This window comes from Capricornis sumatraensis, chromosome 18 (assembly GCF_032405125.1).
Source record: "Capricornis sumatraensis isolate serow.1 chromosome 18, serow.2, whole genome shotgun sequence".
NCBI classification, from domain to species: domain Eukaryota; kingdom Metazoa; phylum Chordata; class Mammalia; order Artiodactyla; family Bovidae; genus Capricornis; species Capricornis sumatraensis.
Window position 1 is genome coordinate 71,670,364 of NC_091086.1, and position 20,426 is coordinate 71,690,789.

The following is a 20,426-nucleotide window of genomic DNA, read 5'->3' on the forward strand; positions in this document are numbered from 1 at the left end:
TTCCTCTCTGGTCACCAGCCCAGTGGCTGGGTCCTGGCGAAGTGATGCTGGCTGGTGATGAAGTGTGAAGATGACAGCTCAGCTAGGATTCCTGTACTCTGCTTCCCAGACTCAGCAGCCATCAAAGCACATCCATTTCCCGACGGCTGATCTGTTTGTTTCCAGTGACTGCCAGGACTGTGGTCAGACAGGAGAGCCCTAAAACAGCTCAGTCATTTAAAAAGATAAACCATTCCTTTCTAATGGTTGGAATGCATCAGTGGGCTTCCCTGGTGGCTCAGCGATAAAGGATACACCTGCCAGTGACTGCCGACACAGGAGACATGGGTTCAATCCATGGGTTGGGAAGATCCCGTGGAGAAGGAAATGGCAACTACAGTATTCTTGGCTGGAAAATCCCATGGACAGAGGAGTCTGGTGGGTTACAGTCTAGGAGGTCACAGAGTCAGACATGACTGACTGACTAAACTTCACCAGCTGAGTCAGGGCTGGGAGTGGCCTGTGCAGATACTTTGTCTTTTGACATATTTCAGTTACTTTCATTCTAGTTTTATTGAAATGTAACTGTGTAAGTTTGAGGTGTACAATGTGTTTTGATACACTTACATATTGGAAAATGTTTATCACCATAGCATTAGCTATCACCCTGATCACGTCAGCTCAGTTCAGATCAGTTCAGTAGCTCAGTCGAGTTCGATTCTTTGCCACCCCATGAACTGCAGCATGCCAGGCTTCCCTGTCCATCCTCAACTCTCGAGCTTGCTCAAACTCATGTCCGCCAAGTTGGTGATGCCACCCAACCATCTCAACCTCTGTTTTCCCCTTATCCTCCTACCTTCAATCTTTCCCAGCATCAGGGTCTTTTCTAATGAGTCAACTCTTTATATCAGGTGGCCAAAATATTGAAACATCAGCTTCAGCATCAGTCCTTCCAATGAATATTCAGGGTTGATTTCCTTTAGAATTGACTGGTTTTATCTCTTTGCAGTCCAAGGGACTCTCAAGAGTGTTCTCCAACACCACAGTTCAAAAGCATCAGGTCTTCAGCACTCAGCTTTATTTATAGTCCAACTCTCACATCCATACATGGCTACTGGAAAAACCATAACTTTGACTAGATGGACCGTTGCTGGCAAAGTGATGTCTCTGCTTTTTAATACACTATTTAAGTTGGACATAGTTTTTCTATTAAGGAGCAAATGTCTTTTAATTTCATGGCTGCAGTCACCATCTGCAGTGATTTTGGAGCCCAAGAAAACAGTCTCTCACTGTTTCCATTGTTTCCCCATCTATTTGCCATGAAGTGATAGGACTGCATGCCATTATCTTCGTTTTTTGAATGTTGAGTTTTAAGCCAGATTTTTCACTCTCCTGTTTTACTTTCATCAAGAGGCTCTTTAGTTCTTCACTTGCTGCCACAAGGGTGGTGTCATCTGCATATCTGAAGTTATTGATACTTTTCCCGGCATTCTTGATTCCAGCACGTGCTTCATCCAGCCCGGCATTTTGCATGATGCACTCTGCATATAAGTTGAATAAGCAGGGTGACAAAATACATCTTTGATGTATTTGTTTCCTAGTTTGGAACCAGTCCATTGTTTCATGTCTTGTTTTAACTGTTGCTTCTTGACCTGTAAACAGATTTCTCAGTAGGCAGGTAAGGTGGTCTGGTATTCCCATCTCTTGAAGAATTTTCCACAATTTGTTTTTCCACAAAAACTTTCTACAGTTTTCCATAGTGAAAGGCTTTAGTGCAGTCAATAAAGCAGAAGATTTTTTTTCTGGAATTCTCTTGCCTTTTCAATAACCAACGGATGTTGACACTTTGATCTCTGGTTCCTCTGCCTTTTCTAAATCTACTTTGAACATCTGGAAGTTCTTGGTTCACATACTGTTGAGACCTGGCTTGGAGAAATTTGAGCATTACTTTGCTAGTGTGTGAGATGAGTACAGTTGTATGGTAGTTTAAACATTCTTTGGCATTGCCTTTCTTTGGGATTGGAATGAAAACTGGCCTTTTCCAGTCCTGTGGCCACTGCTGAGTTTTCTAAATTTGCTGGCATATTGAGTGCAGCACTTTCACAGCATCACCTTTTAGGATTTGAAACAGCTCAGCTGGAATTCCATCACCTCCACTAGCTTTGTTCGTAGTGATGCTTCCTAAGGCCCACTTGACTTTGCACTCCAGGATGTCTGGCTCTAGGTGAGTGATCACACCATTGTGGTTATCTGGGTCACGAAGATCTTTTTTGTATAATTCTTCTGTATATTCTTGCCACCTCTTCTTTGTATCTTCTGCTTCTGTTAGGTCCATACCATTTCTGTCCTTTATTGAGCCCATCTTTGCATGAAATGTTCCCTTGGTTTCTCTAATTTTCTTGAAGAGATCTCTAGTCTTTCCCATTCTATTCTTTTCCTCGATTTGTTTACATTGATCACTTAGGAAGGCTCTCTTATCTCTCTTTGCAACTCTTTGGAACTCTGCATTCAGATGTGTATATCTTTGCTTTTCTCCTTTGCCTTTCTTTCCTCTTCTTATCTCAGCTATTTGTAAGTCCTCCTCAGACAACCATTTTGCTTTTTGCATTTCTTTTTCTTCAGGATGGTCTTGATCACAGCCTCCTGTACAACTTCATGAACCTTGGTTTATAGTTCTTCAGGCATTCTGTCTATCAGATCTAATACCTTGAATCTATTTGTCACGTCCACTGTATAATGGTAAGGGATTTGATTTAAGTCATCACCTCAAGTGATTACCATCTCCTTTTCGTGGTGAGAACACTGAATATCTATTCTTTTAGCAACTTTCAAGTATATAATACAGGATGATTATCTGTAGTCACCACACTGTACCTTAGCTCTTCGAAACATATATTCATCTTATAACTGGAAGCTTGTGATTTTTGACCAATTATCTCTCCACTTTCTCCCACTCCCAGCTCCTGGTAACCACCATTCTACTGTTTCTGTGAGTTCAGCTTTCTTAGTTCAGCTTTCTTCACATATAAGTGAGATTACACAGTATTTGTCTCTCTGTCCAACTTATTTCACTGCCCTCAGGGTCCATCCATGTTGTTGCAAATGGAGGATTTTCTTTTGTCTCATGGCTGAGGAAAAAATATCCCCTTATTTCCTTTTCTCCACATCCTTGCCAACACCTTTTATCTGTTGTCTTTTTGATGACAGCCATTCTAAGGAGTGTGAGGCAATATTTTATTGTGATCTTGATATGCATTTCTCTGATTGTAATATTGAGCATTTTTTTACATACTGTTGTCCATTTGTATGTCCTCTTTGGAAAATGTCTATTCAACTCCTCTGCCTACTTTCAAATTGATATTTTACACTGAATTCTACGAGCTCTTTGTATATTTTGGATATTAATCCATTATCAGATATATTACTGGCAAACAGTTTCTCCCGTTCCACAGGTTCCTTCTTTCATTTCATTGACAGTTTCTTTTGCTAATCAGAAGCTTTTCAGTGTGATGTCGTTCCACTCACTTATTTTAGCTTTTGTTGCTTGTGTTTTTGGTGTCATATCCAAACAAATAACTGTCAAGACCAATGTCAAGGAGTTTTTCCCCCTTAGGCTTTCTTTCAGGAATTTTAAATTTTCAGATCTTATAAGAATCTTATCCATTCCAAATTCATGTTTCTTAGTGGTGTATAATAGGGGTCCACCCTCATTCTTCTGCATGCGGTATTCAATTTTTCCAATGCCATTTATTAAAGAGACTATCCTTTTCTTATTGAGTACTATTGGCCCCCTTGTCAAATATTAGTTTATTGCATATGCAAGGGGTTATTTATGGGCTTTGTATTCTGTTCCATTGGTCTGTATCCATTTTTATGTTACTACCATACAGTTTTAATTACTGTAGCTTTGTAGTAGCAAGAATCTCTTAGAAGAAATAGAGTAGCCCTCATAGTCAACAAAAGAGTCCGAAATGCAGCACTTGGATGCAATCTCAAAAAATGATAGAATGATCTCTATTTATCTCCAAGGTAAACCATTCAATATCACAGTAATCCAAGTCTATGCCCCAACCACTAGTGCCAAAGATGCTGAAGTTGAATGGTTCTATGAAGACCTATAAGACCTTCTAGAACTAACACCCCAAAAGATGTCTTTTTCATCATAGGGGGCTGGAATGCAGAAGCAGGAAATCAACAGATAATGTGGAGTAACAGGCAAGTTTGGGCTTGAAGTATAGAATGAAGCAGGGCAAAGTCTAACAGAGTTTTGCCAAGAGAACACACTGTCATAGCAAACACCCTCTTGCAACAACACAAGAGACAACTCTACACATGGACATCGCCAGACGGTCAACACCGAAATCAGATTGATTGTATTCTTTGCAGCCAAAGATGGAGAAGTTCTATACAGTCAGTCAAAACAAGACCAGGAGCTGACTGTGGCTCAGATCATGAACTCCTTATTGCAAAATTCAGACTTATATTGAAGAAGGTGGTCTCTCTCTGGCCCTCAGATTTGGGCCAGGTTTCTGTGCATGCCCAAGAGCTGTTGGTCCAAGCTCCCTCTCCATGTTGCCATTAGGAGGGAATATGAACAGGGACCTGGCCATAGGGTGGGGGTGTGTTTGAAGCATGTGGCTCAATGGGGGTCCCCGTGGGCCAGCTGGGGGGAATCTGTGGGTGAGGTGCTCCCAGTGGCTTGTGGGTAGGCTTCTTGACAAAAGCAGTTATGGAGTTAGTAGGATCTGCATTCCTTTAAAGCCCTCTGAGAGTCCTATCTGCCTCTTTCCCAGGTTGGTAGCATCCTACACAGCTGGGAAGCCGGGCGCTCACAGAAGAAGGCACAGGCTGAGACCATCTCTCTTGGACTGAAGCTGTGCCATCTTGGTGGAGGGGGGGTGTTATGGACAGTCAGACTGTTTCTCTTATCCACTTCTTATGTCCAAATTCACATTTTTCACTCCAGTGTGGTGCTAGAACTTCTCCTCTGAAAACCTGGCCTTCCACAAAGGCTCTTTCATCCATGGGTCAGTGGCTAAGAGTGTTTCCAGGGGCTCCCTGTCCGAGAGTGGCTGAAGCCGGATGACATGTCACTGCAGTGTCCGCAGCCAGGATTAAGGTCTGTATGCCTGCTGTCCAACACATGGATGGGTGAGATTCCTCCTGGATCCAGCCTGGCACTGGATCCCACAGCTCTGACCAGGGCACTTCTGTCCATAGGGATTACAAACAAATTATTGTTGGGGGCAAACACGAGGGATGTCTTATTCTGCCGTGATGCTGATGTCGCTCCTCTGCTATCTTTTTGGATCTCCACAGTTCTTCAAGGTCTGTCCAATATTACAGTCAACTCTGGACCACGTAACCAGCTCCCAGTCAACAGGTTCACTCAGTTCCTAGGCAGGTTGTAGGAACTCAACCTACAAGTCTCCTTTTGGTTTTCTGGTGAGACATACTTTTCTAACAGAGAGATTTTGTAAGTTCTTGAGAGCAGAGAATACATTTTACTCATCTGCATGTGCTTGGGCTCCAGCATCAGGCCTGGAATACACAGCGTGTTCAATGAAACTGTGCTGTAAAAAAGGAATGAATGGAAAAATAGTTGTGTCAGTTTGAAACTTAAGGGGTTTCATTTCTAGACACTATTCCTTCCCCTGGCTGGACACAGATGCACTGGAATCCTACACAGTCTTCCGGAGGTGGCCTGGTGTCATCCAAGGACAAAGGGCTCAAAGCCTCATGCGTTTGTTGAGTGTTATTCACAAATGCCAAGCAAAACATCCTGGGATTGCAAAGCATGAACATAATATGGGTTAGGCTCATGCTTAGAAAAAGCCCTGGAAGCAGCTGCAGGTTGACATAGATGATGAAAGTGGGGCTGGAGAGGTAGTGCTGGCCTTTTGCTATGGAGATAAGATGCAATCTGATTAACGCGGTCATCGTTCCATCCTGCGGAGAAGAGTGGTTTGAAGTGGGATGCGACGGATATGTCAGGGTGATACCCCGGGGGCTGGCACATCAGCTACCACGGGGCTGTGCACTGGGCTTTAGTCTCCTCCACTGGAGGGCTGATGACAAGAAGGCTGTATCCCGCCTAGTCTGGGAGTTCAGGCTCTCTGAAACCTTCCTCCTCTCATTCTAAAATCAAACCAAACCAAACCAAACAAAAAATGGCCTACAAATTGAGTATCTTCCTGTAAGTGGGTCCAAATCACAGGGCATTTTCTTTTTTAGGTTAGATAGCAAAGGAGCTCATTAATGGTTGCTTTTTATAGGATAAAAGAAAGCTTGGTAGAATTTGAGTAGCCCTAGGACAACTTTCTTTGGTTGTTGCTGTTGTTAAATTAGGTGACTCAGATCACTGACCTCCTTACTTTTACTTCCCGACTCTGCTACCAGTGGTGTCGGCCACAGAGAAACAAACACGTGTTTCGTAGTTTCTAGAGATGGCACTGGGTAGGGGGAGCGGAGAATTGGGAAGGGGGAGAGACACTGAGATATTAAATTTGGAAGTAATTTAAATCTTTTCAATATTAACTTGGATATATTTGGGGCTTGAATACAAAGGTGGCATACTGTTTTCATTGAGAAGAGGAGGCTTCCAAGAGAGATGTCAGATGTTTGGAATACCCCCGGGCCACCTCCCTCAGAGGTGGGCGTGCACTATTCTTCTCTCTCCTGAGCACAATGAACGCTGAGGCCCTTCCTCTAGGTCTGCAGTGGGCTCCTCATCAGTTGATATGTAGTTGGGATACAGTTAAAACATTATAATACAAATTCTAGCCACTGGATTTTCCACGAGACACAGAAAAAACAGAGAATGCAGAACCACATTGAAGGTGCTTGACTCGGCTCCACTGCTATGGAGTATTTCCATCATCCTCTTTGGGATGGAGCTGTTGCTAAGGTCACCAAGTTAAATGACATGACAATCCAGAGCTTCTCCCTGGAAGAAGAAATGGCAACCCACTCCAGTAATCTTACCTGCAAAATCCCATGGACAGAGGAGCCTGGTGGGCTACGGTCTATGAAGTTGCAGAAAGCTGGGCGCAACTGAGTGACTAAGCATACATCAGAACTTCTGAATGATTCTGGGTACTAAATATAACAGTGCTCAGTTATATACATTATTTATATGCTGCCCCAAAGTATTTATTTTATTAGGCTCAGGGTCCACATAGAGCTGGTTAACGGGCTGGACTCCAGGTTAATCCTCTGTTCAGACTCTCGATTCTCCACCTTTCTTTAGAAGAGAAGGCATATTTCTAGTATTCAGGTGAGTTAACATAATGGCTGGGGCCACATGAAATATTAACATTCATCTCCTGATATTTTTCAGCTCCGTAAGAATAAAAATGCACGGGAAAAATCTGATAATGTCTTGCAGAGCCTGTAACAAGCCTTTGTCAGCAGAAGGAAAAGTGGCTTCAGAAAAAAACAGCTTCTGGCAATATCAGTGACCATCACCATCGACATCACCATGTAGAGCCTCTGTGCTGGCTGAGAGGGTCCGGAGACAGTGGCATGGACTGGAATCAGAATCATTGATTGATTGATTTAGCAATGCATCTTGTACCCCAGACGACACGGAGGACTGTTGTAAATGCCAAAGTATCCGGATATGGATTTTTCCAGACCTCCTAAATATCGGACACTTCTGAGCTTCTTTCACCATGAGATCACTGACCATAGTCATGTGATGGCAAGTGAAGCACTGGGACTCTGCTGGCCTCCAACTGAATGGAGTTTTAATGGCACACTCTCTCAAGTTGACTTTTTTTTTTTGTCCTGTAAAGTTGGTTTTCTGCACTCATGAATCTATACGAATATCTTTGATATCATTTTCTGAATTATTCATGGGTCTGGTGGCTTTCTAGTGCACACTCCTTCTGTTTTCTTGGCTGACCCTGCTGGCAAAAATATCCCTGTTGGCTTGTCCATCAATGTTAAATTTGGCTCAAAAAGGCCCCTGAAACATGGCAAACTCGCATAGAGGACAACAGCCCAGTCCAAACTGTGTATTCAGAAGATGGCCCAGTATTCCCCTATCACCAGAGAAGCTAAAGCCAAGCAGGACTGTGGGTTCCCTGTTTCTTGTTTGTGGGGAACAGACTCCAGCCTCCATGACCTTCCCTGAGTTCCAAAGGGCAGATTTGAACAGTTGTTAATCAGGGAGGGGAGGGGATGTGGAGACAATGGAGGAGACCGCCTGAGTCCCGATTAAAGGAGTGCAGGCCCTGCCTGCACCTTGGCCCTTATTAGCAACCCTGCCCCGAGCCTCTGCTACAAAACTCCTCATCTTTCCGACTGGGTTGGGACGCAAAGCTTTGAAGCATAAGCCCACTGTGTCCCCCTCTGCCTGGTGAAGCAATAAAGCCATTTTCTACATGGTGCACAGAGTCTGAATTGTCAGCATCCATGGTGACCAGAATCAGGCCAGTAAAGGGATGGGACCAGCTGGATCAGGAAAGGAGGGGCTGTTGGGCCCTGGTTTAAGCCAGCTCCCTCCTTGAAGGGCATGGGATGAAATGACACTAATTCTCGAAGAACCATATCAGACCAGCTTTTTTTAAGTTCTTAATTTCATATTTGATAGATGTGTTTCACCATTAACAAACCAGATAAAGGATGAGGAGACCTTCATCAGTTCTTTGATCGGGGAAGGTCTTGAATCTCAGAAAAGGGAAAGAAAACATTGGCCTTGATGGGTTTTGGCTCTGGCCTGAGACATGTGGTTAAATCAAACACACAGTGCAGATGGAGAAATCAGGGGATTCCAAGCTGTCACTCCCAAACCTACAAGTTGCTCAGTTGTGCTCAACTCTCTGTGACCTCACAGACTGTAGCCTGCCAGGCTTCTCTGTCCATGGGATTCTCCAGGCAAGAATACTGGAGTGGGTAGCCATTCCCTTCTCCAGGGGACCTCCCTAACCCAGGGATTGAACCCAGGTCTCTCATATTGTAGGTGGATTCTTTACTATCTGAGTTTGGTTTCTCGCTTGGGGTTCGTTTTAAACTGCTACTAGAGAACATTTGTTAATTTTGAGGTATGACGTTATTATGTCAGTAATATTCATCTTCTGGGGCTTTCCTGGTGGCTGAGTGGTGAAGAATTTTCTTGCCAATGCAGGAGATAGGAATTCGATCCATGGACCCAGGATCCCCTAGAAAAAGAAATGGCAACCCACTCCAGTATTCTTGCCTGGAGGATCCCATGAAACGATGAGCCTGGCAGGCTACAGTCCATGGGGTCGCAAACAGTCAGACATGACTGAGCGACTAAACGACATCAAGGATTCATCTTTTGGCAGAGGAACGCTTCCGGGAGTCCTGTGGCAGCTCAAGCAGGAATTTGGAGATGCCTGAAACTTAGCCTGTTGGGGCCACTGGGAGGAGGACAAGACGGACTCCATGGTGAAGACTGTCAGCCATCTTAAGGCAGGATGTGAAATGAGCCTGAATCCTGTTAACCATCGTTAAAGAAAAATCAGGAACCCCCTCCTCACAGATGGCAAACAAAGACTGGAAGTAAAGGTCAGGTTATCTCAGTTAGATTAACAATAGCGCCTGTACCTGCATGTTGCAATTCCTAATACTTCTGCACCTGCATGTTATAAAACCAGTTACTAACTAACCCTACTGACTGCAGTATTCTTGGGCTCCCCTGGTGGCTCAGCTGGTAAAGAATCTGCCTGCAATGTGGGAGATCTAGGTTCGATCCCTGGGTTGGGATAGACCCCCTGGAGAAGGGAAAGGTCAAGCCACTCCAGTATTCTGGCCTGGAGAATTCCATGGACTGTATAGTCCACGGGGTTGCAAAGAGTCAGACATGACTGAGAGACTTTCACTTTCAACTAGTCATGTAGCGGAGGGTTAAAACCAAGTCCTCCGAAATCACCGGGGTCCTTGTCTGGAACCGATTCCCCTTGGACCTGCTAGCATAATAAACTGTACTCCACCGTCTTGAGTGTCTTCTAAGGACTGTTTTGCGACTCTGGATTCTACAACAAGTCAAGATGAGGGCGGTGGGCTTCCCTTGTGGCTCAGTGGTGAAGAACCCAGGTGCCAGTGCAGGAGAGTTTGCTCCCTGACCTGGGAATGTCCACATGCTTGGAGCAACGGAGCTCCTGAGTCACACTACTAAGCCACACACCCTGAAGGCAGTACTCTGCAACCGGAGAAGCCCCGCAATGAGGAGACTGTGCACCGCGATTGGAGACCAGACCCCCTCGCTGCGCCCAGAGAAAAGCCCGCGCAGCACGAAGCCCCAGCACAGTCTCATAAATAAATAAAATAAAAAGGAAAAAAGATCAGGAATCAGGGGCGCCCTCCTAGGGGCTTCCGCGGCGGCTCAGATGGTAAAGAATCTGCCTGCAATGCAGGAGACTTGAGGTCGGAAGGAAAGGCAGGTGCCTGAAGCTTGTCCGGTCAGCCCTCCCAGCTAGAAGGTGATTATAAAGACAGAACCAAGAGCGCGCACGCTACAGACCTCGAATGAAACAAAGGGCTCTGAAAGTGAGGCTTTTCTTCAACCAAATAACTACTTTCCTGCGGCCGGGGTTCTCGTCAGAGGTGGTGTGTCTCCCTCAGGTCCCCAAAGCAGTGCCCCCCGCCATCAGAAACTTGCTAATCTAATTTCTTCGTTTGCTTCGACTTTAAATTTAATAAAGTGCAGTCCAGTTGCATCCTCAGCCATGCGTCAAAATCAGTGATGCTACATTCCTTTAGGGATTCGATACAGGCTCTCCATGCAGTAGAGAAATAGTAAAGCATGTTTGGTTGGTAATTTTGAGAATGTACCAGAAAATCAATTTCTGATTGCATTCTCATCTTGGCTAAGGAATCACAAAATTTCCTTAATGCAATTATGTATTTTTACAACTCCACTACACACCACTTGACTACAGATTATTAGGGTTTCATGGCATGGAGGATGACAAAAATTAAGTTAGGTGAAGAGAGCGTGGTGTAGCTGTGTTTCTAAAAGCAATCGTTTTGAGAGGAAACCTTTACACAGTGAGGTTCCCGTGTTGTTGACATCAGGCCTCCCTTGGCGAAGTAGCCATGCTCTGTCAACACAAACCATCTTTCGGCAGCAAAACAATCTATGCAAATATTTAAGGCATTTATTTTATGTTAAAAGAAATATAGAAATATTATGAGAGATTATGCAAAGTGCTCACAGGAAAAACCTGAAGTCGGAAATAAACTTAACACTTGATACAAAATGTGTTTTTGCTGTCAAGATGTGAGTTGGAGAATATCATGATTAAAACTCTTTTTTTTTTTTCAAGCAATGAATAAATATTTATGATAGGTTTGCAGAAGCAATTTGATAACAGCAGACATTTTATAAATCCAAAGGAGTGCACCTGGGAAGATCCTTCTTGAAGCATCCAGTCCTAAAGTTGGCAGAGTAAACACAACCATATCCTTGGGGGCCTTCCCTGGTGTCTCAGTGGTAAAGAATTCGCCTGCCAATGCAGGAAATGTGGGTTCAATCCCTGGGTTGGGAAGATCCTCTGGAGAAGGAAATGGCAACCCATCCAGTATTCTTGCCTGGGAAATCCCATGGACAAAGGAGCCTGGTGGGCTACATTCGATGGAGTCACAGAGTCAGACAATGACTTGGCAACTAAATAGCCGTAACAGCAATCCTTTCTTGGAACTTGCCACAGTTGACAGTATTCCCTCTACACCAAGATGTTTTAGGAAATCTTCAATAGGAAATTTTGCATTATACCTTGTGAATAGAATCATTTATTTTTCCCAGTACTTTTGTGTATGTGGATTCAGTTGTTTTGACCTGGGGGCGGTACTCTCTTGCAGGACACATTCTTCAGTGTCTGGAGGCCTTGACAGTTCTCATGACTTGGGGTGGAGGATTGTGTCTGGCATCTAGCGGGCAGAGGCCAGTTGTTCTTGTTTACCCCGTCCTTGCAACCCCAGGGACTGTGGCCCGCCAGGTTCCTCTGTCCATGGACTTTCCTAGGCAAGAATACTGGAGTAGGTTGCCTTTTCCTTCCCCAGCAGAAGCCAAGGGTGCTGCCAATGCAGAGGGCAACCCCTCCGCCCAAACTCTCCCTCCAAACATTATTTCAGTCCAAAATATCGACAATACTGATGGGGAAAAAGGATTATCCTCATTAGTACAGTACAGATTATAACACAGATGGTCTCTCTAAACCCTTTCATATCTACTGATCACCTGTAATCATGCCTAGATCATACCTATGTAACCAATGATACACACAGCATCCTCCAGAATCACCACTTCAAAGAAACTCTCACACAAAGATTCCCAATAACAATGCCACTCATTTACTCCACACACTCTCCTGTTACCGGCATCCCATGAAAGGACTTAAGTAAAGAGATGGGAGAGGAAGCAGGTTACCTCTCGAACAGGACCTGGCTGTAGTCGTCCAGGAGGGGAGCGTGAGTGTGGAGGAAGATGGTGTTGTAGCCCACCAAGGCTACCATCATGATCAGCATCTTCAGCTCGTAATTCACACGCAGGAAGACGGAACAGGAGATCAGCCCGAGGATGCAGCTGTATATAAAGTACTGGAACAGGGAAATACATCGGGTGAATACGGAGGATCTATTCTGAGGAATGCTGGAGCGAGAATTAAAACGGGGGACCACCACCAAGCTCCCTGGGTCAACTCCCAAACTGATCGTGAAAGCAGATGCCTTCGTCTGCTCTTTGGTCCAGTGGCAAATGACTAAACACACTGGATTTAGAAAAGAATTCCTCACGGCACGGCTTGCGCACCCAGCGTGGCGTGTTTAATAAAAAATAATCGTGCATATGGCCAAATACGTTTCAAGAAGAAGTTTTAGAAATCTGTGTTGAAGCCATGTTGTTATAAGCAGATGTCATTTGCTTCTTGAAGATGAAACAATAAGACTCCCCACACATTTATAGATTAAAACAAAGTGACTGTCCACAGGATCTTTTGTGGGCTTTCAATGATTTAATTCATTAAGGGGATACAAATCATTACAGGTAGTTCTGTTAAAGGTGTAACAAAGCCCAGGGATTTTATTAAAAGGGCAGTTGTGTGTCAGAGGGATTAGCTAGAATAAAAAGGACTTGAGAAACGAAAAGTTTTGAACTACGTATACAACAGACAAGCAACAAGTACCTACTGTATAGCACAGGGTACTCTACACAATATTCTGTGATAACCTGTATGAGAAAACAACCTAAAACAGAATGAGCATATGTATATGTACAACTGAGTCACTGTGCAGCGTACCTGAAGCTAACACAGCAAGGCAAATCAACCAGACTCCAAAAATTAAAATGCTGAACATCCTAAGGAGTGCATGGGCTTCACCAGACTGCTCAGGAATCTTCATTCGAGATGAAGAATGACAACGAAGACGACTGAGAATAAATTAAAGCACCATATACAGTAAAACAAAGCTTCCCAGGTGGCTCAGTGGGTAAAGAATCTGCCTGCAATTCAGGGAACGTGGGTTCGATCCTAGAGTTGGGAAGATTTCCTGGAGAAGGGGATAGCAACCTACTCCAGGATTCTTGCCTGGAGAATCCCATGGACAGAGGAGCCTGGGGGGCTACAGTCCATGGGGGTCGCAAAGAGTCTAACATGACTGAAGCAACAGAGCACACACACACACAGAATAAAACCAACAAACAAGATTTAACATGTGTTGAACATCAATTGGCCGTAGATATGAGGGTTCACTTCTGAGCTCTCACTCCTACCCCATTGGTCTGTATGTTTTTCCTTACTCTAGTTTCACATTGCCTTGCATACTGTAGTTTGAGAGTAAAATGTGAAATTGAAAAACAAAAAAACTAAAAGCTTTGAGCCTTGTCCAGGAGATCTTCTCTGGTGGCTCAGATGCTAAAGAATCCACCTGCAATGTGGGAGACCTGGGTTCAATCCCTGGGCTGGAAGATTCCCTGGAGGAGGACGTGGTAACCCACTCCAGTATTCTTGCCTGCAGAATCCCCCTGGACAGAGGAGCGGGCTACAGTCCATGGGGGTCACAGAGAGTCAGACACAACTGAGCAAGTAAGCACACACACAAATCTTTGATCCCGGTGAGTCGTGAGTACCCTGGAAGTGGACAGGCACCTGAAGAAACTGAAGACCCCAGTGTGAGGAAGAGGCCGGGCATGGTCCACCTTTTGTGGTTCACAGGAGGGAACTGGCAGGCCCGCCTGTGTGAGCATTCTTCTGTTACCCACAGTGGACATCATCAAGACAGCACAGCCCTGGATTCAATCGTGCTCCAACCAGTCATCAGCTGAGTCACTTCAGGCCAGTGACCTGACCTGCCTGTGTCAGTGTCCTCATCTGAAAAATGAGGGCAATAGTGTCCTTCTTCTAGATCACTGAGGAGAGCACGCAAAGCTTGGAGCTCACCGCCCTGCAGGCCAGAAGGTGCCCGCCAAGTGGAAACGGTTTCCGTTCTTACAAAGCCTTTGTCTGCTGGATCAAGGGGCTGGCTTAAAGAAGGGTGAGCTACCATCTCAGCGTTACTGCAACAGAAGCAGCTCTCTGTAAAGTCGAATCATTTCAATAACACAGACCTGACTGATGTTTGATAAATCCTGCCTTTAAGAAACAGCCCAGGGTGTAAGCGGCTCCATTTTAGTTTCATTATAAGGGACACACCATGTATAAGCTGCTTATTTTTGTCATTCTAGCTCTTCTATTTCCCCAGCCAAGGTCATTTACAGTCAGCCCTGGGTGAGAGTCGGTCTGTAAAGAAGGCTGAGCACCAAAGAATTGATGCTTTTGAACTGCGCTGCTGGAGAAGATTCTTGAGAGTCCCTTGGACAGCAGGGAGATCAAACCAGTCAATCCTAAAGGAAATCAGTCCCGATATTCATTGGAGGGACTGATGCTGAAGCTGAAGCTCCAATACTTTGGCCACCTGATGCAAGGAGGTGACTTACTGAAAAAGACCCTGGTGCTGGGAAAGACTGAGGGCAAAAGGAGAAGGGGGCAGCAGAGGATGAGATGGTTAGATAGCATCACTAACCTCAATGGACATGAGCTGGAGCGAACTCCAGGAGGTAGTGAAGGACAGAGAGGCCTGGCATGTTGCAGTCAATGGGGTCGCAAGGAGTTGGACACAACTTAGCGACTGAACAACAACTGGGAAAGGCTACTGATACCAGTGCCTCAGTCTTGTTCTTGGGGAAGGAAGGAAAGTGGAAAAAACAGGCTGCAGCGTTCCCACCAGTGTTCTCCCTTCCCTGTGAAAGGCACCCACGCAGCATCAATGCAGATCCCTACCATGATGACTGAGACCTGGAATCTCAGCTTCAGAAGGAATACCAGCAATTAATTCCGTGGGGACCCACAACAATCAGGTCAGTCCTTGGGAAGGAAAGCACTCCTCGGCTGGGAGCCATGATGGGTGGCAGCAGGCTTGGGGATGCTGAAGGTCTGTAAACACAGTTCCTTTGGCAGCAATGACCTCATGTCAGTTCTCCACTGTTCTGACCACTGACCCTTTTAACAAGAGAGAACAGGAAGAGGCAAGGAGCCTAGGAAACACATCCTGATGGGCCAGTTGAGCTGGTGGAGAGGAATTGTGGACTCCAGAGTCTGGGAGAGAGAAGGGCTTCCCTGGTAGCTCAGCTGGTAGAGAATCTGCCTGCGATGCAGGAGACCCCTGTTTGAGTCCTGGGTCGGGAAGATCTGCCGGGGAAGGGATAGGCTACCCACTCCAGTATTCTTGGGCTTCCCTGGTGGCTCAGCTGGTAAAGAATCCGCCTGCAATGTGGGAGACCTGGGTTCAATCCCTGGGTTGGGAAGATCCCCTGGAGAAGGGAAAGGCTACCCACCCCAGTAATCTGGCCTAGAGAATTCCAAGGACTATATAGTTCAAGGGTTTGCAAAGAGTCAGACATGACTGAGCGACTTTCACTTTGGGTACTTTTCACTTTTGGGACAGAGAGGACGGGCACCACCAACCCAGTCTCCCTAAAGCAAAGGGTGAGGTGGCCTGGGCTTTGAAACCAGCCTCATTATAGCGCACTTTGCCATTATTACCGTGTTGTTCAGTCGCTAAGTCAAGTCCGACTCTTTGGAACCCCATGGACTGCAGCACATCAGGCTTCCCTGTCCTTCACTATCTCCCAGAGCTTGCTCAAACTCAGGTCCATTGAGTTGGTGATGCCATCCAACCATCTCGTCTTCTGCCGTCCCCTTCTCCTCCTGCCCCCAATCTTTCCCAGCGTCATGGTCTTTTCCCTTTTCCACCAGGGTCTTTTTTTACCCTAATGACTTAAATTACTTATGTACATACTTAATGAGTAAGCATTGTCCTTAGGGGGCGGGTAGAGTGTGAGGCTCAATGACACTTGGGCATCAGTACTGGGACCGCCTCTGAAAGCAGCTCAGGGAGCCCTCCAACTGTCTGAGGGTCCTCAGGGGGCCTCCTTGCCTGTGGGCATGTGCCCAGCAACCTGACTGGGCAGGTGTCCTTCTGGTGAATCAAATAAAACATGGGCTTGTACTTTGTATGTCGTCTTTTTTTTAGTTCATTTTGGGGCCCATCCACTATTAGATTTTTCCAAAGTATCTGTCCTTACCAAGAGTTAGAGAATCCTTGCTCTTTAGTCAGCAGTCATGCTTGTCTTACAAAACTGCTCCAAAAAAGCCATGAAATCACCTGGCACCTGGCAAGGTTCCCACTCAGGGTCTCACCCTTCCACTCACAAAGGAGCTCATTGGTACCAATCATTAACGGCATGCCTGTCCTCTGAATGGGTGACTGAAGGTAAGGAGGGTGACAAGGCCTGCTTTAATAATTCCTGTGAAGACTGAAGCATGTAATGGAAGCAGATAGCACAGAGCAGTGCGCGGCCCACGTGAAGCCATGTGAATTGTGCTTTTATTGTTATCAAGTGGGGCTGTGTGCAAGATTTGATTTTAAAAAGGATTTTGCTGCTAAAACTACGCTGAAAACAATGATTAGAATTCAGATTTTTGATAGTTCAGCCTAAGTGAATGAGAAGTGGAATTTGTTGTTGTTCGGTCAGTTAGGCAAGTCTGACTCTTTGTGACCCCACGGACTACAGCACGCCAGGCTCCCCTGCCCTTCACCATCTCCTGCAGTTCATTCAAACACATGTCCGTTGAGTCGATGATGCTATCCAGTCATCTCATCCTCTGTGGCCCCCTTCTCCTCCCGCCTTCAATCTTTCCCAGCATCAAGGTCTTTTCCAATGAGTCAGCTCCTCGTATCAGGTGGCCAAAGTATTGGACTTTCAGCTTCGACATCAGTCCTTCCAGTGAAGATTCAGAGGTGATTTCCTTTTGGACTGACTGGTTTGATCTCTTTGCTGTCCAAGGGACTCAAGAGTCTTCTCCAGCACCACAGTTCAAAAGCATTGATTCTTCAGTGCTCATTCTTCTTTATGGTCCAACTCTTATATCTATACATGACTACTGGAAAAACCATAGCTTTGACTATACTGTCCTTTGTCAGCCTAGTGATGTCTCTGCTTTTTAACACACTGTCTAGTGTGGGCATAGCTTCTCTTCCAAGGAGCAAGTGTCTTATGAACAAGGCATGGGGATGGCTCGGAGGCACATCCTCCTTCCAGGGGTTGATGGACCAGGTAACAACATCCATCCAAGGAGAAGGAGCCAGACCACACAGGGAGTTTAAATCTTTCTCTAAAGAAGGGGGCTCCAAACTGCCCATGGTGAGGTCACAGCTAGTAAACCCTCATTATGAATCTCGTCCCTCACATAACTAAAATAGAAAAGATGCTCCCTAATCCTCACTGGGTTCACAGTACTGCTGAAAATGAAAGCCAGGACCCCAGGGAAAAGGGATGAAGCTTATGTTGTCCTCTCTTCCTGAGCCTACGGGGACCCTGTTATGGACTTTGGACAGCTGGCCACTGAAACAGTCATGGCTTAAAGAGCACCAGATGCCCCTACTCTCTGTACACAGACCTTTGAGCATCCCAGAAAACTGAAATGATGAGATGGGGAAAAGGATCAATGCCTAATATCAAGGGGATAAATCAACAAAAGCAAAGTGAAGAAAGGAGACTTTACTGCTATAGTTGATGGAGTTTGAGAAACTGGTAGAAAAATTTAAAAATATACATCTTCAGTGACCAGTTTCCGTGAGTCTGGAATAGTTCATCTAGCACTCTTGAAGCTACGGGAGACAAACTGAATGCGCGTTACTTTTAGATGATTATTCAGAAAGTCAAAAGAAGAGCATCAAAATCTTTTTTTTTCCACACAAAATTCATAGAAGAAAGAAGTCATTAAGCAGTAAATAACTAATTTAGTTCTTTTCACTTAAAAAGACTGATGTGTTAGTAAGTTTTGAACTTTCAATCTAGGCCCTTCTGGACCTTGGTTAAAATGGGTTGTTAGTAAGGATTATTTGATATATAATCACTGGATGGCATTTGCAGCCAAAGAAGAAGAAATATGAGCTTCGGACCCAGTCATCACAGAGTCAGGAAGCTCATTCACAGAGCAATTAGTGAAATCTGTAAGCAACACACCCATAAATTCAGTGACATACAACTGAAAGTGACATGCTGGGGTGCACACTATAAAATGTCGTGTCAAGATCAACTGTTGCTGACGCAATGCAGAACCGTATGGAGGCTCCTCAGAAAACTAAAAATGCCACATGGTCCAGCAATCCCACTCCTGGGCCTGTATCCAGACAAAACTATAATTCAAAAGGACACATGCTCTATTTATAGTAGCCAAGACACAGAAACAACTTAAATGCCCGTCCATACGTGAATGGATAAAGATGTGGAGCACGTATACACCATGGAATACTACTCAGGCATGAAAAGGATCAAACAATGCCATTTGCAGCTACGTGGATGCACCTAGAGATGATTATACTAAGTCAGTCAGGTTATTCTAAGTCAGATCATCACTAAGATGATCATTCTGAAGTAAGTCAGACCGAGAAAAAGGAATACCAGATGCTATCACTTATATGCGGAATCTAAAATAGATGCAAATGAACTACAAAACTGAAACACACTCACAGACACAGAACACAGACTTACGGGTGCCAGGGTGGGAGAGGGTTACATGGGGAGTTTGGGGTTAGCAGATACAAACTAGTATGCATAGAATGGATAAACAGCAAGGTCCTATTGTACAGCTTGGGGGATTATATTCCACATCCTGTAATAAGCCATAATGGAAAAGAATATATATGTAATAAACCATGATGGAAAAGAATATGTATCTGTAAAACTGAATCACTTTGCTGAACACCAGAAACTAACACAACATTGTGAATCAAACATGTCAATAAAAAGATGAACACGTAGCATTAAGAGAATAAGCGACAAAGTCATCTGCGAGAGCCTCAAAAGGCCATGGCAAGTTTGTCCATGCGGTCTAATCGGTTTCCACTGGCTGGGAGTTTTCCATCAAAGGCTGGCAATTTTTACCCGGTCAGGACAGACTCAGATACAGAATCTAAACAAGGAGAATAAAGTCTACGGCGGAAGAGGAAGTGGAAGGCACGCCACTGAATCGGGAACAGCACACAGGAAAACAATAAAAACAATAAGAACCAGGGAGGTGTGCTTACCGGCAGGAAAAACAGATTTTGCGCACGCAGAATTGCTGCCTGGTTACTTGCGCCAGAAAGACTCGTGTTGGACGCGTTGGCAGTCGGAACAATTGTTTCCTCTGAGTCACTCAGGAAAAACTGCAAAGAAAATGTTGCTGGAATCAATCAGTGCAAAGGAGAGTAAAGGGTTAGCAGGTGGGGGCTCAGCTTACTAAGGATATGTTTCTTCGGCTCACTGAGCAGCGTTGTGGGGACCGTTCAGCCTCTTTACTTCACTGCTAATCCCTTCAGCTTCTCTCTGAGGCTTTGGAAATCTCTATCGAATAAGTAAGGCACTCTTGCTGTCCTCCCCACTGCACAGTGAATTCCAGAACTCCCGGACTGATGTTAAGGAAAAGAGAAGCACCTCTGTTAAGCAGGAATTTAAAATGAACCAAGCGCAGGGAAGAGAGCGTGGTTAGAATGACGTTGGAGGCTGTCATCGCCACGCACACACAGTCAACTCTCTGTCACGAGATGGGGGTCTTCCCTCCGTGTTTCTGCGGTATCTTCATCATCTTCACCAAACGCATCAGTGGAGCCTCCTGAATTTTGTATCTTAAGGAGATAAACTAATTTTACGGGAGACATGCAATAGCTGACCCCGACATTTGCCTCTACTATTTGTGAGCGCTTGGCAGCTCAGGGTCACCAGGGGCAAAATGGGAGAGAAAGGGTGCTCTCAGGGCTATTGGAAAGGCGGTCCTAATTTAAAAAGGAAGCAATCCTGAGAAAATAAATATGATTAGCTCTTATAGGGACTTTCCCCCTGGCTCAGCAGTAAAGAATCTGCCTACAAAGCCGGAGATGCAGGTTTGATCCCAGGGTCA

The 20,426-nt window shown here is 45.1% G+C and overlaps 1 protein-coding gene across 1 annotated transcript in view; it reads right to left on the bottom strand.

Annotated features, from left to right (window-relative positions):
• The window catches only part of ADCY2 (adenylate cyclase 2), a 449,290-nt gene that overhangs the window by 40,249 nt on the left and 388,615 nt on the right, over nucleotides 1-20,426 (bottom strand). The window contains exons 17-18 of the mRNA XM_068990537.1: nucleotides 19,576-19,695; nucleotides 12,377-12,546 (exon numbers count right to left, since the gene is read on the bottom strand). Of these exons, the coding sequence (XP_068846638.1) occupies nucleotides 12,377-12,546; nucleotides 19,576-19,695 (290 nt within the window). The remainder of the gene's footprint in view (nucleotides 1-12,376; nucleotides 12,547-19,575; nucleotides 19,696-20,426) is intronic.